The sequence below is a fragment of the Dermacentor andersoni genome, chromosome 11 (genome assembly GCF_023375885.2).
Source record: "Dermacentor andersoni chromosome 11, qqDerAnde1_hic_scaffold, whole genome shotgun sequence".
NCBI classification, from domain to species: domain Eukaryota; kingdom Metazoa; phylum Arthropoda; class Arachnida; order Ixodida; family Ixodidae; genus Dermacentor; species Dermacentor andersoni.
Genome location: NC_092824.1, coordinates 76,677,124 through 76,690,978, shown reverse-complemented (window position 1 = coordinate 76,690,978; position 13,855 = coordinate 76,677,124). Strand labels below are relative to the sequence as shown.

The 13,855-nt window shown below is 48.6% G+C and overlaps 1 protein-coding gene across 2 annotated transcripts in view; it reads left to right on the top strand.

Moving 5' to 3' along the window:
• LOC126519816 (uncharacterized) overlaps nt 1–13,855 on the top strand; it is a 71,207-nt gene continuing 57,352 nt past the window's right edge. Inside the window, exons 1-2 of one of the 2 annotated variants that reach the window (XM_055065426.2) lie at nt 1–193; nt 7,022–7,119. In XM_055065426.2, coding sequence (XP_054921401.1) covers nt 101–193; nt 7,022–7,119 — 191 coding nt within the window. In that variant the 5' untranslated portion in view covers nt 1–100. The remainder of the gene's footprint in view (nt 194–7,021; nt 7,120–13,855) is intronic. The other variant, XM_055065425.2, reaches the window with a different exon arrangement.

Below are 13,855 nucleotides of genomic sequence, written 5' to 3'. Positions count from 1 at the left end.
CAGAACCGTCCACGAACAGCCAGCGGAGCTTACTGAACCCCGAAACTTCTGGGTAGTTTTTTTCAAATCGCGCACTGGGCTATACTAAACCGAAGTAGACATGGCTATGTTCAAGCTCCACGACCTTCCGCAGGAGTATTTGGAATATATGGTCGACATCATGCACAAGGAGGGACACCACTATTTCTATCACGTAAGCTGTACAGATGCTTACTTTTCCCTTTTTCCGTCTTTCATTTTCCCTTACCCTTCCCCCCGTGCAGGTTAGCAAACCGGAATCTCATCCAGTTAATATCACTTCCTTTCCCATCGCGTTCACCTCTCTCTCTTTCTCTCTCTCTCTCTCTCCAAACAGGCGTCAAGGCAAATTGAGGAGGCGAACGATAAAAGCGATGCGCTGTACGTTAAGGAATGTGGAAAACGGAAAGCAGGGTTCATTGCAGATGAACCTAAGGTATGCGATACTATAGCGCACACTGGGAAGCGAACACGTAAAATTTTATTTGATACTTGAACACTCGATCGATTATAGCGCCAGAGTAAACACCCAACAGACTGGAATGCATTTAGGCACTGCAATAGCTTTAGGGCCGAAGGAGCCGGTTAAGTAGGTTTGTTACGCTAGACACAGTATATGCGCGTTTACTTATGTTACTGTGGTTTTGGAGGTGACGTTTCCTTTAAAGGTGGTTAAGCGATTTATTTTTAATATCTCTACATAAAAAGGAGTAGCCGGCGCCAATCAAAGGCGACACCAACTGCTAAGCATCATATAATAATATAAGCGGAGGCTCGGTGATGTGATCGTTCATCTGCTCTTCAAGTCGATATTTCAGTGCAAAAACAATGATGGTGCCTTAAATGTGGTCAATCTTCTAATAGCTAAGTGGTAGGCTAGTTAGTTTGATGCGCCCAATGGCGCTTGCGTAGCACTGCGAGGTATCTGTGAAGCTGAGAAGCATGTGCTCGGCACTTGCATACGAAAAGCATGTTCCCGGACAAATGCAACGGGACGTGAGAAGTTGCCTTCTTTGCTCGTGTAATGGACGCGAACAGTATCACACTGTATGACGATTCTTTCTAAGTCGGACGAAGTGGACGTCATCTTAACGCAGGTCCTTCTAGAAGAGCCCGTGAAAAACAAAACAAAATTATGCAGATGCAACGTACACGTTGAAATGCATCCGAAACGAAGTCTTCGTGAAGCACTTTCAAGGCCAGCTTCAACGACAAATCTACGTACTGTAGATATAGAGGAGCCTCCTTGCAAAATTTTACGTTTGAAATACTAGCGCTTGCGTCGTGAACTCCTCAGAAATGTAGACGTTCTTTTTTACGAAACTGAGACAACACGAACGAAAAAAAAAGAGACCGTTACGGTTCGCCGTCAATGACGCATAACTGAGAACGTGCGACTGCTTGTAATGGCCCCCGAGATGAAGCGACACTCGCTACGGCCCGCGGCGCGCTGAAAAAATCTTGGAGGCAACGGGCTGGGACTCCCGTCGTACCCGCTAACTACCATGTGCATGCATCTTCTACTTAGATGATGTTCGGAGGTTACTGCTGAACGAAAATTTAACAACCATAGGCTCGGCGGAATGGCTAAGATTGCTTAAGCGGTGTTTATCACTGATTTGTTACCGATTAACCAAGAAGCGACGTTCTGGTGCAGCTGCATCCTTTAGTGCAATGCCATAAAACCAAACACGATGCACACAACTGTTTCCATCGTCATCGTATGCAGCGCTCAATCTCAAGCAGCGCTTAGGTTTAGCACTACACCATTTACATGATAGGTCAAAATGCAAGCGGCTGTTCATTCAAGTGCGCATGGTTAGACCTCGACGGAGCTATTGGACGAGAAACAAGGCGACGTTTGATGTTTTTCCTCGAGAAGAACTGTGATTGCAGGTGTACGAAACGATAAGTACAACGCGAAAGATGGCTGGTAAGTTTACTATTATTTGACAGTTTGATCCCTGCCTCATTGGCCTAACGAAAAAACTGCTACTTGTGCGCATCCGACGGCCTGCAAAGTCCGGGATGGTATGCTAAGAATGCTTCGCGTAAGGACTCGCCGCCACATATTGTATTGATCGATGTCAAAAACGTGGACGGAGCTTGCGCTTTGACGTCGCGGGTATGTCGTCTACAAATAGTTTCAGCAGAACGCCAAGAAAAAAAACTAATTTCGCTTGGACAGAAGAGCCGAGTATGAGAGCCAGAGGGTGGCAGTCACAGAAAAAGTATCTGGTGGGAATGAAACATCATTGATAGTGCAACCATGTTCTCACGTTATGCGGTCAGCAAAGTCCACGAGGGTTCGCTAGGGAAGTTTAGCATTAAGCCAAAGCAAGACGTGCGCTGAATGTCTGTCGCTTAACTCGCACACAAAAATGACAGCACAACAAGCAGAAAAAGAAAGCTTTATGTCTGAATGTAGGCGCGAATAACGAGAGAACATGGTTGCACTATCAATGATGTTTCATTCCCACCAGATACTTTCGCTGTGATTGCCGCCCTCTGGCTCTCAAACTCGGCTCTTCTGTCCAAGCAAAATTAGCTTTTTCTTGGTGTTATGCTGAAACTATTTGTACACGACATACCCGCGACATCAAAGCGCAAACTCCGTCCACGTTTTTGACATTGATCAATACAACATGTGGCGGCGAGTCCTTACGCGAAGCATTCTTAGCATACCATCCCGGATTTTGCAGACCGTTGGATGCGCACAAGTGGCAGTTTTTCGTTAGGCCAATGAGGCACGAATCAAACGGTCAAATGGTAGTCAACTTACCAGCCATCTTTCGCGTTGTACTTATCGTTTCGTACACCTGCAATCACAGTTCTTCTCGAGGGAAAACATGAAACGTCGCCTTGTTTCTTGTCCAATCGCTCCGTCGAGGTCTAACCATGCGCACTTGAATGAACAGCTGCTTGCATTTTGACCTATCGTGTGAATGGTGTAGTGCTAAACCTGAGCGTTGCTTGAGATTGTGCGCTGCATACGTTGACGATGGAAACAATTGTGTCCATCGCATTTGGTTTTATGGCATTGCACTAAAGGATGCAGCTGCACCAGAATGTCGCTTCTTGGTTAATCAGTAACAAATCAGTGGTAAACACCGCTTAGGCAATGTTAGCCATTCCGCCGAGCCTATAATTGTTAAATTTTCTTTCAGCAGTAACCTCCGAACAACAGAGTGGACCTCAACCGTCGTCTAACACGTGATACAGGCCACCGAAATGGGAGAGGGAGATGAGCTCCCATTCAGATTAGACAACAAGCTTAGAAATATGTGGAATCGAAAAACAACCCTCGAGAATAAACTAAAGCGCCAGAAATGGAACCGGAACCTAAAGAAGAAAATAGCCGAGCACAATAAAGAAGTAGAGAGCTACGCCTTCAAACTAGAATAGAAAAGGCGGGATCAAACATGCGACGAGCTAGAGAAGAATATGAGCCGTCCCAACACGTGGCAGATGCTGCGCCACCTCATAGACCCCACCAACACCAAAACCCACGCCAACATAGAGCAAATCAAGGCGAGATACAAATTTGACGGAACCGATGAAGAGCTCATCGACCGACTTAAAGAAATTTATATAGGCCCCGCATGCCCGGCAGCGGATAAAGAATATCAGGGAGCGGAGAATCCGCTATTAGACGAACCGATTCTAGTAGCAGAGGTCAGAGCCGCGCTCTTTGACTTCAAAAGGAACACAGCCCCTGGCCCAGACAAGATCACCTACGGTATGCTAAGGAATTTAGACGACAACTCTGTAGTTCACCTTACAGCTTATGTGAACAAAGTGTGGGAATCAGGGGAAGTCCCTAAAGACTGGAAACGCGCCAACATCATTTTAATCCACAAGAAGGTCAAAATCTCAAGCCAATTTCACTGACCTCGTGTCTAGGAAAATTAATGGAGAAGGTAATTCAGACGCGACTAGCTCAATTCGCGGAAGAAAGCAGCATCTGGCCTCACGAGACGGTAGGTTTCAGAACGCACCTTAGCGCTCAAGATACCATGCTAAGACTACAACACGATATTATAGACAAACGAAAGACCAAAGATACGAAGCAATATTGGGCATAGATTTAACCAAAGCGTTTGATAATGTCAGCCACTCGGCCTTCCTCGACGGCCTGTCACATCTTAACGTAGGGAAGAGGGTATTCGCCTACGTAAAATCTTTTCTCAAGGACAGAACAGCGACCCTGCACATGCAGATCCTCAGCTCAGAAGAGATTAAATTAGGAAACAGGGGCACCCCGCAAGGAGCCATCCTATCCCCCTTCCTATTTAATTTGGTTACGAAAGACCTCCCAGGCAAGTTAGGAAGGATCGAAGGACTAAAGACGAGCGTCTACGCAGACGACGTCAGCGTTTGGCTTAATGAGGGCAGCGATGCGTCTATCGAAGAAAGGCTCCAGCGGTCAGCCGACATCACAACTTACATGCCAAAAGTAAAGGGCTGAGCTGCTCCCCGACGAAGTCGGAACTACTAATCATCAGGCCCAGGACGAGGACACACAACGCATCTCCTCCCAAAATCTCAATAGCTTTAGGCGGGAAAGAAATTCCGCAAGTAGATGAGATCCGAATTCTGGGCCTGCTCATAAGCAAAACAGGAAACAACCACACGACTATAGCTAAGCTAGACACGCAAGCAAACCAAGTGGTAAGCATCATTAGAAGAATCTCGGCCAGAGGCAGAGGGCTAAAGGAGAAGAACAAGTTAAGGCTGGTCCAGGCCTTCATATTGAGTCGCATCTGCTACTCAACCCCATTCCTTAACATTAAAAAAGTAGAAAGAAACAAGTTAGACGTCATAATGAGGAAATGCACGAAACGGGCACTGGGACTACCAGTCTCGACCTCAACTGAAGCACTAGAGGGAATGGGGGTGCATAACACAAGGCCGGAGTTAGCGGAAGCGACGAGAACGGCACAACTCGAACGCCTGAGACAGGACAGCAGATTCTAAACTGGGTAGGACTACAAGCGAACAGAGGAACCAAATACCAGACGTTCCACATTGAGTCGAAAATTAGGAAAGCCCTCACGGTCGCACCGATGCCCAAGAACATGCACCCACAACACGATCAGGAAAGACGCCAGCACAGAGCCAAACACTTGGCAACAAAGGTAAGCAGAAGGCCACCCGAGACGGTTGCCTTCACAGACGCCGCCCTTGGTGGAGACGGAAGCTCCGTCTCAGTGGTAGTCGACGGGTCCGGAGCAGAACAGGGCGCGATATATACAAACGGAGTAGACGCCACGACAGCGGAGGAAGCAGCCATCGCCCTAGCGTGCGTTAGTACGGACGCGAGGGTGATCGTTAGCGACTGCAAATCGGCAGTAAGGAATTTCTGCAAAGGCAAAATATCCGAATACGCGTACAGCATAATATCGAAAGGTGGCATAGACAGAGGTAACATAACATAGACACCATAATTTGGGACCCCGCTCACTCCAACATACCAGGAAACGAAGCTGCCAACGCCCTCAGCCGAGCGCTCATTATAAGAACGGGGGGGCGGCAGCCTCAACTTAACTTTAAGGTCGAGACGCTCATGACCTACCACGAGGTCACAGAGCACTACAGATTAGGACGTCGGAAATATCCACTCCCGGATAGGTCCCTCACGTCCGCAGAGGCAGTCACCTGGCGCCGCTTGCAAGCCAAGAACCACATGTCTCCCAGATGGAGATACGTCACGCAAACGGGAAATCCGGAGGACCAATTCCTATGGACCTATGGGAGTGCAGCTACTCCACGGGATATAATTTATTCAACGACGAAGAAGCATGGGAGACCGCGCTTCATAGCGAAGACCCGGCGGCACAGGCCAACATTGTCCGTCTGGCAGCCGAAGCGGCGAACCGCTTCGTCTACTAACATCTGCTCCTTAGGGTGACATCGGGCTCCCTGGACGCCTACGAGCGGTACCGGAGCTCCGGTGTCGCCCATTACGGACAATAAAAGTTTTCTCACTCACTCACAAGCGGGCGAGCGCTGTTAGACGCTGGGCGCGTCGGAACGCGTTGGCCGCGTCCCCAAGTACGTCGAACCGTCTGTCTAACTTGACGCTGTAGATCTGGTCAACGTTATGTTACATGTGGGCTCGTTCACGGAACGTTGAACTATATTTAGGTTTTTAAAAGACTAAGTGTAATACGGATGAAATACACGAATCATATCGAGAAAAATAAAAACCTAGTAGTCGCTTTCTGAGGCTGGCACGGTCATTTGCGACGAACTGTGCCAACAGGAGGTCAAGCCTTTCGCGCGAACAGCATACACTGAATACTTTCTCAAAAACAAAGTTCATATTTTTTTTTCGCTATGAATTCCCACCCTGCTGGATCCGGGAATGGCTTCGGAGCGTTCACTTCTCGCAGCAAAGCCAAATCGTAGGCCATTCAAAAGTACAGCCTTCCGTTGGTCGCCTTCAACGCCGACATTTTGCGAAACTTGTCGTGACTGACGGAAGGACAGCGCAACGGTGGAGCGAAAACAATAAGGCTTTATTTAGCCATCAACTTAACAGCGGTGGACGAACTGCCCGGTTCTATGTAACAGGAATGAAAGCGCGCGCCAGCTTGAATGCCGGCGCTTTTAAGCACAACCAAACAGAGACTGATAACGCTTGCGCCGCTACCACGGCGCATGCCTAGCTGTGACGTCTTGTCGCCTATCCACGCGACATAGCAAACTCTTTTGTCTCGTGCACTCCCGAACAAACGAGAATCATGAGAGCAGCACGCATGGCTCCCCACGTACGCAAGCAAGAATAGGATGCACGCGTATACGCAGCGGCCGCGTTTGCCTCACACACCGTGCGTGTTGCGTTCGGCATATGCGCACTTTGCAGGACGTAGCGATCTTGCGTACGCAACGCTGTTACGTACGCAACGTACGCAGTACTAAAGCTGTCTATTATTACAAGGCATTGCTTCTTATATTGTGGTATGCTTGTGTTCTGATGAATCGTTCCTATTTTGTCCAGGACGACGCGCAATATAACGACGAGCAGGTGGTGATTGGGCCAGACCAGTTGTTCGTGGGCTTCACAATCCGCCTTTTCCTCTACAACAAGGACCAATCGTAAGCGCCCGTTAATGTTTCGCACCAGCGGAAGCTCTTGGTGAACCGAGGGACCTTTAAACAAAAGCGAATAGCTTTCTTTGATTTTTACACCGTTTCCCCAATGCCGGCGGGCGGACTGTCTGCTCTGATAGAATAACAAGAGAGTATAGCGAGGTGTGGAGAAGAGGGCTGTCGCGCAGGTGGAGCCAGCGGGGATAATTTGGGTCAACGGGATAGAAGGAATGATGGCGATGTTTTTGCAGCTCCCTGATTGGGCAAAGAGGCGCCGACGTCACAGGAGAGCTTTAACTCTCTGTGTCGGTGATGCAGTGGCCGTGCATGCTGCTGCCACGGCTGGCAGAATAGGAACAGAAATTGGAAATGCAACGCGGGCTCCGCATCAACGGGATGCAACAATGACCGCCGAGGAAGGACAAGAAACGTGCGAAAACAACTTTCGCAAATAATTCAGGGTATTCAGAAAGCTGTTCGCTTACTCCGACAGTCATCATGGATGGTTTCTGCGTAACATTTACTTCGAATGATCGTTTTCTGTACCAGGTGCCAGATGTTTTCCTCAAATATGATGCCAGATTTGAGAAAAAGTGCTACATCGTAGGCGAAAGAAGCCAACGGCATGCTGTTCGTAGTCGGCTCGTGTTGTTGTGACCCTATTTGTCGGAGTATAGATATAGCGAGCTAACTAGTTATGTTGAGCACTCTACATATCAACAGCGTAGCCTGCAGCTACATCGCCCTCGGAGCTCTTCTACATGAGTACAGCGCACGCTAAATATTTCTGGAAAAGCATGAACCGCACACAGAGGATGTCTCTTAAAGACCCTCCATCTTCCGGCGATCACTTGCTAAGGAAACAGTTCTCGTCATAATCGGCCACTACGGTGTTCATGCAGACGGCGAGGAGGAGTAGGTCAACATAAAGCAATCGCGCCGCCTTTGAGATATTGAAAACAACTTTATTGAGCAAAATGATGGCTTTGAGATGCTTAGTAGGATGGATAATTGGACATCTTGGTGACTGATAATCGTAAGTGTACAGCGTGAAGGTTACACGTGGACAAGACAAGTGACAAGGGCAAGCGCCGACTGCCAAATGAAGTTCTATTATCAATGCGCCGAATTCATACTTGTTCTTGTTTCTAGTTTCGTACATGTTTAACCTTCGTGCTGTACATTCACGATTTGAGATGCTCGCGGAAAGAGGAAGCGCGTACACCTTACTCATTGCGCCAGCGATGAGAGGGAGAGATGAACAACACAAGCCGCCATAAGGAATGCCGCTCCCCGAAATTCCCAGTGATGTCACAGAGAAGTCGCTCGTTAAGAAAAGACACACAGAATCATGAAAGAATGCCGAATTTGTGAGCATTTCAGTGTCCACGTTCACTCAGCGCAATGTCGTTCGACGTCGGCACCACAACGACCTAGGCCTCGGCTCTTCGGCCAATGGATATGCACCTGGATCTACCAACTAGCCTGCCTCTCCCTGTTAAATATACTTTGTCCACAGGCCACACTCGAGCGACTGCGATACCGCTGTCTTAAGAGAACAAGAATTGCACTGCTTTCCGGATCCGCTTACGGTCTAAACCAAATTCATATTGGCGCTTCGACACACATGCTCCGCTGATGTCAGGAATAGGCCCACGAAGTCACCAGCTTTCGTTACACAGCTTCCGAGATCAGCGCAGTTTTAGAGCGCAGCTCTTAGGCGCCCCTTCCAGTGGCGAGCGTCGGCGTAACCGAGCGAACGAGCACAACGAAGAATGAAAGAGCGAACCCGAAGCGCAGCTGGGGATAAAAGATGCGAGGAGGAAGGTGGAGGAGGAGGGTATGGTGAAAGCGTGAGAAGAAGTGCGGCGACAATGGCTACGAGATGGCGCCAGAGTAGCGCGCGTCGTCTGGGAGACCTATCGGCGGCAGCTGGTGTGAAGCGCGTCCACGCGTTACCAACGCGCCGCCTCTCGCGAGCTCCAGATTAGCGAGAGCCAGTGCGTTTGCAACGTGCCACGTGATACAGATTGTCCGCGCCAGCCAATATACTGCGAAATGAAAACACGTCTGTCTGTGTGTCTGTCTGTGTCTGTCTGTGTCTGTCTGTAACCGCTTTCCCGCTAGGTTAGTCACTGGCTATGTGCCACTTGGAATGTGCCGCTTTTGAGTGAACGTGTTTCACGCCAACTTGGGTCACCGCATGCGTCCCATTCATGTACGTTCCGCTGGATATGGGCCACCGGACATGTGTAGCTCTTCAGTGAGTACATCTACTGCCAATTTGGGTCACTCCGCATGTGCTACTGGGTATGCGCCACTCCCCAGTGACAACGAAAAGTTCGGCAGAACCCACCTCACGATGAGTGCCGAACGTTAATGCGTTTGACATTGAGCAATGCAGCGCTACAGTTTGCCACCGCCAAAACGCGTCATGCATGAAGCGTGTAAGCAGCTGGGCTCCCGCCTCGTGCTTCCCGTTGGACACGCTTCCACCTAACAGCGTTATCATGAAGCACGCGCTTCGAGCCTGCTTAATTATCTCATCATCATCATCATCATCATTGTCAAATCATCCTACATTTATCTCAGTTGCAATACGAAGGCATCTTCTAACGATCTCCATTTATACCTGTCACGCTAGCTGGCTCCAACTTGCACCTGCAAATTTCCTAATTTCATCACCTCACCTAACTCTTTGCCATCCTGGACTGCGGTTCCCTTTCCTGCGAAACCACTCTATAAAACTAATAACCTTCTGGTTATCTGCCTTACACATCACATAGATTGCCCAGCTCCTATATTTTCTTTTAATGTTAACTTGAATGTCGGCTGTCCCCGTTTTCTTACTGATCCGCATCTCTTTCTTACTGTCTCTTAACGTTACGCTTAACATTTTGCGTTCCATAACTCTCTGCGCAGTCCTATAACTCGTTTTCAAGCTCCCTTTTTAAACACCAAGTATCTACCTCATATGTTAGCAAGGGTAGAATGCAATGATTGCATGCACTTCTCTTTTCAATGACAGTGGTAAGCTCCCAGTCATGATGCTGCAATGCCTGCCGTACGCACTCCAAGTCATTTTTATTCTTCTATAATTTTCCTTCTATTGATCACGGTCCCCTGTGAGATAAAGACCTAGATAAACGTACTCTGGCACAGACTGAGACCGGCTGACGATCATGGATTCTTGTTTACTTGCCAGGCTATTGCACACTATTTTTGTCTCCTGCATATTTCGCAGAATCAGGGTGGAAAAATAGACAACGTGTCAGAACGAGGCTGCCGCGCCGACGATTTTTCCGGTCGTGGTTCACGTCTCTCTCGGCAGACGGCGTGGGTAATAGGGGGGGGGACAATAACAGTGAAGGGGAAGAGAAATGCAGCCATAATGAAGCACAGAGTGCTATGGGGATACAATAGGTACGAGGTGCTCCGAGGTATGTGGAAAGGTGTAGTGGTTCCAGGACTTACATTCGGAAATGCGGTTGTTTGCTTTAAATCAGGGGTACAATCAGGACCCGACGGGAATCATAGGTCAGTGGGTCGCCTCGCATTGGGTGGTCACGGGAAGACTACAAATGAAGCTGTGCAGGCTGATATGGGCTGGAGTAGTCTTGAAGTGAGGGAAGCTCGCAGTAAAATTCAATATGAAGAACGACTGAGGAATATGGAAGAAAGTAAATTGGCTGGGAGAGCGTTGACGTATCTGTACAGGAAAAACATTGATTCACAGTGGAGGAAAAGAACTAGAAAGCTTACCAGCAAGTATGCGGCCTGTAGAGTGGTCAACACAGCAACAGAGAACGTCCAGAGGAAAGTCGGAGACGCTGAAATAATCTCATGGGTGGCGGCAATTAAAAAGGAACCTGCCATGAGTAACTACTTAAGAGGAAAAAACGAAATCAGGAAAGAAACAGTTTATGATAACTCAAAGGGAAGCTCAATACTTTACGAGGCGAGATCAGGATGCCTTAGAACACGCACCTATAAAGCGAGATATAAAAAGGAAGAATAAGCATGTGCTTGCTGCAGTAAAGCTAGGCAAACCATGGAGCATGTTTCATTAGAATGTGAAGACATCTGCCGAGCGGTCGATTTTGGCACCACTGGCCTCCTTGAAGCGCTTGGGTTCAGCGAAAGCAGGGGCAAAGTAAACATGTCCGCTATAGAGATTAGTGAGAGGCGATTGGAAGATTGGTGGATGAAAAGTAGGGAAACGACAAAAAACGGAGACGTACAAAAGCAAAGTTCGCAATGAGGTTGTAAGAGTTCGTAGGTTTTTTTTTTCTTTTTTTCTTTTTTCTCTTTTTTAACTTCGGTAGGACTTTAGGCAGTATAATAGCAAGAGCTTGGTGGCGCAACCCACCGCCCCGTTCCAAAGGGGATGCTCATAACATCCATCCATTCATCCATCCATCGTCGACCAGAGCAGCAGGCCCGGCGCGCTGGGCTCCTCGAACATGCGCGCGAATAAAGGTAGCGCTAGGCAATTGTGTCGTATATGTTTGTGCACTAGTCTAAGCGCCTGGCGAACCTTTCGGAAGCGAAGTTAGGTATATATCCTCTTGAATACCTAAGCTTAGTATTGCTAGCGACACCTAAACAGGCTTCGCAACTCGTGAAAGTCCACTGTAGAGACTATTCATCACTGGGGATGGATGGAAAAACTTTAATAAGGTCATTAGGTCGCGCTAGTTTCCTATCCCGAAACGGGTCACTCCCACGTTGGGGCCCAAAAAGCCCAGCCTTTCGGCCGCCTCGCAATCCCCTTGGACTGCCCATAGCTGTTCTAATGTGAGACTGCGTAGAGTTGCGTCCCACCGTTCTTCAATGTTGTCTTTGCCACTGCGTAACATGGAGCAACGCCAGAGCATAACACTAAGATCTATGGTGTCATTACATTTATCGCATGTTTTGGGTGTAGAGAACTGCGGATAGGTATTTTTGAATAATAGCGGGTTCGGATAGGTTCTTGTTTGCAGGAGCCTTGGTGTAATGGCCTGAGCTCTATTTGGTTTACTGTGCGGAGGGGGGAAGACCGTGCGCCCTAGGTAGAAGCCGTTAGCTAGCTCGTTGTACGTGAGGAGGTGGCTTCTGCAGTCTGGAAACTCAGTGCCTTCTTGCCTTGTCCCTGCACGGTTGGCAAGTCCTCGTGCAGCAGTGTGGGCAGATTCGTTGAGGTTCGGGGAGCACCGGTGATTTCTCCCATATGAGCAGGAAACCAGATGATCGCGCGGGGCTTGACGATCTTTCTGCCGAGAATTGCCAGGGCCAGTCGAGAGATGACTCTTTTGGAAAGTGCTCGGACGGCTGCTCTAGAATCACTGTGGATCTTTGGTCTATTTGGGTGTAAAAGTACCATTGCAATGTCTACCTGTTCTGTAGTTTCTGTTCGTGTAGTGTACGTGGAAACCGAGTTCAAGGCTTCACCTTTGCCGTTCAGAAGGATCGCTGTGAAGGCTTGTCACCGGACATGGAAGCTGTGTTGACAGGCAAGCAACGCGGCTAGCAGATGACAGAAAATGATGACCGCACAACACTGCAGCACTCATTCTGGCAAAAGGAGGAAGCCCGAATACTGTTGTAGTCAGTTCGCTATGGAGGCAGACGGTGCCGTTGAAAAACCTGTTTATTCTTTCACTGTGTGCACAATTTGCGTAGTTGTCTTTGTAGATATTTCGCAAGATATTCATGTATGCCTCTTGTACTCCTTGATTACACAATACCTAGGACTGCTGGTATATGTGCTGAATAAATGCCTTTTAGTAATTTATGAGAGCCGTAGCACATACCCAGAGACCGAAGTCGGCGTGAAAGAGTTTAATTGAAGCGCGGCACATACCAAGTAGAACATACCAGGTGCCCCAAGGTAGCCTCAAACGGTTCGCTGCAGAGCCGCACGACCCAGCAGCACAACCTGAGTGACCGAAGTTGGCGTCAAAAATTTTAATTGAAGCGCGGCACATACCCTGTAACAAATACCGAATGCCCCAAGGTAGCCTCAAACGGTTCGCTGAAGAGCGGCACGAGCCAGTAGCACATACCGAGAGATCGAAGTATGCGTGAAAGAGTTTAATTGAAGCGCGGCACTTTCCCCATAGCACATACCGAGTGTCGCAAGGTAGCCTCAAACGGTGCGCTGATGAGTTGGATGACCCAGTAGCACATGCCGAGTGCCCCAAGGTAGCCTCAAACGGTTTGCTGAAGAGCGGCACGACCCAGTAGCACATACCGAGTGACCGAAGTTGGCGTCAAAATGTTTAATTGAAGCGCGGCACATACCCTGTAAAACATGCCGAATGCCCCAAGGTTGCCTCAAACGGTTCGCTGAAGAGCGCTACGACGCAGTAGCACATAACGAGTTACCGAAGTTCGCGTCAAATAGTTTAATTGAAGCTCGGCACATACTCAGTAGCACATAACGAGTGCCCCAAGGTAGCCTCAGACGGTTCGATGAAGAGCGGCACGACCCAGTAGCACATACCGAGTGACAGAAGTTGGCGTCAAAAAGTTTAATTGAAGCGCGGCACATACCTAGTAGAACGCACCAGGTGCCCCAAGGTAGCCTCAAAAGGTTCGCTGCAGAGCGGCACGACCCAGTAACACATACTGAGTGACCGAAGTTGGCGTCAAAAAGTTTAATTGAAGCGCGGCACATACGCTTTAACAAATACGGGATGCCCCAAGGTAGCCTCAAACGGTTCGCTGAAGAGCGGCACGAGCCAGTAGCACATACCGA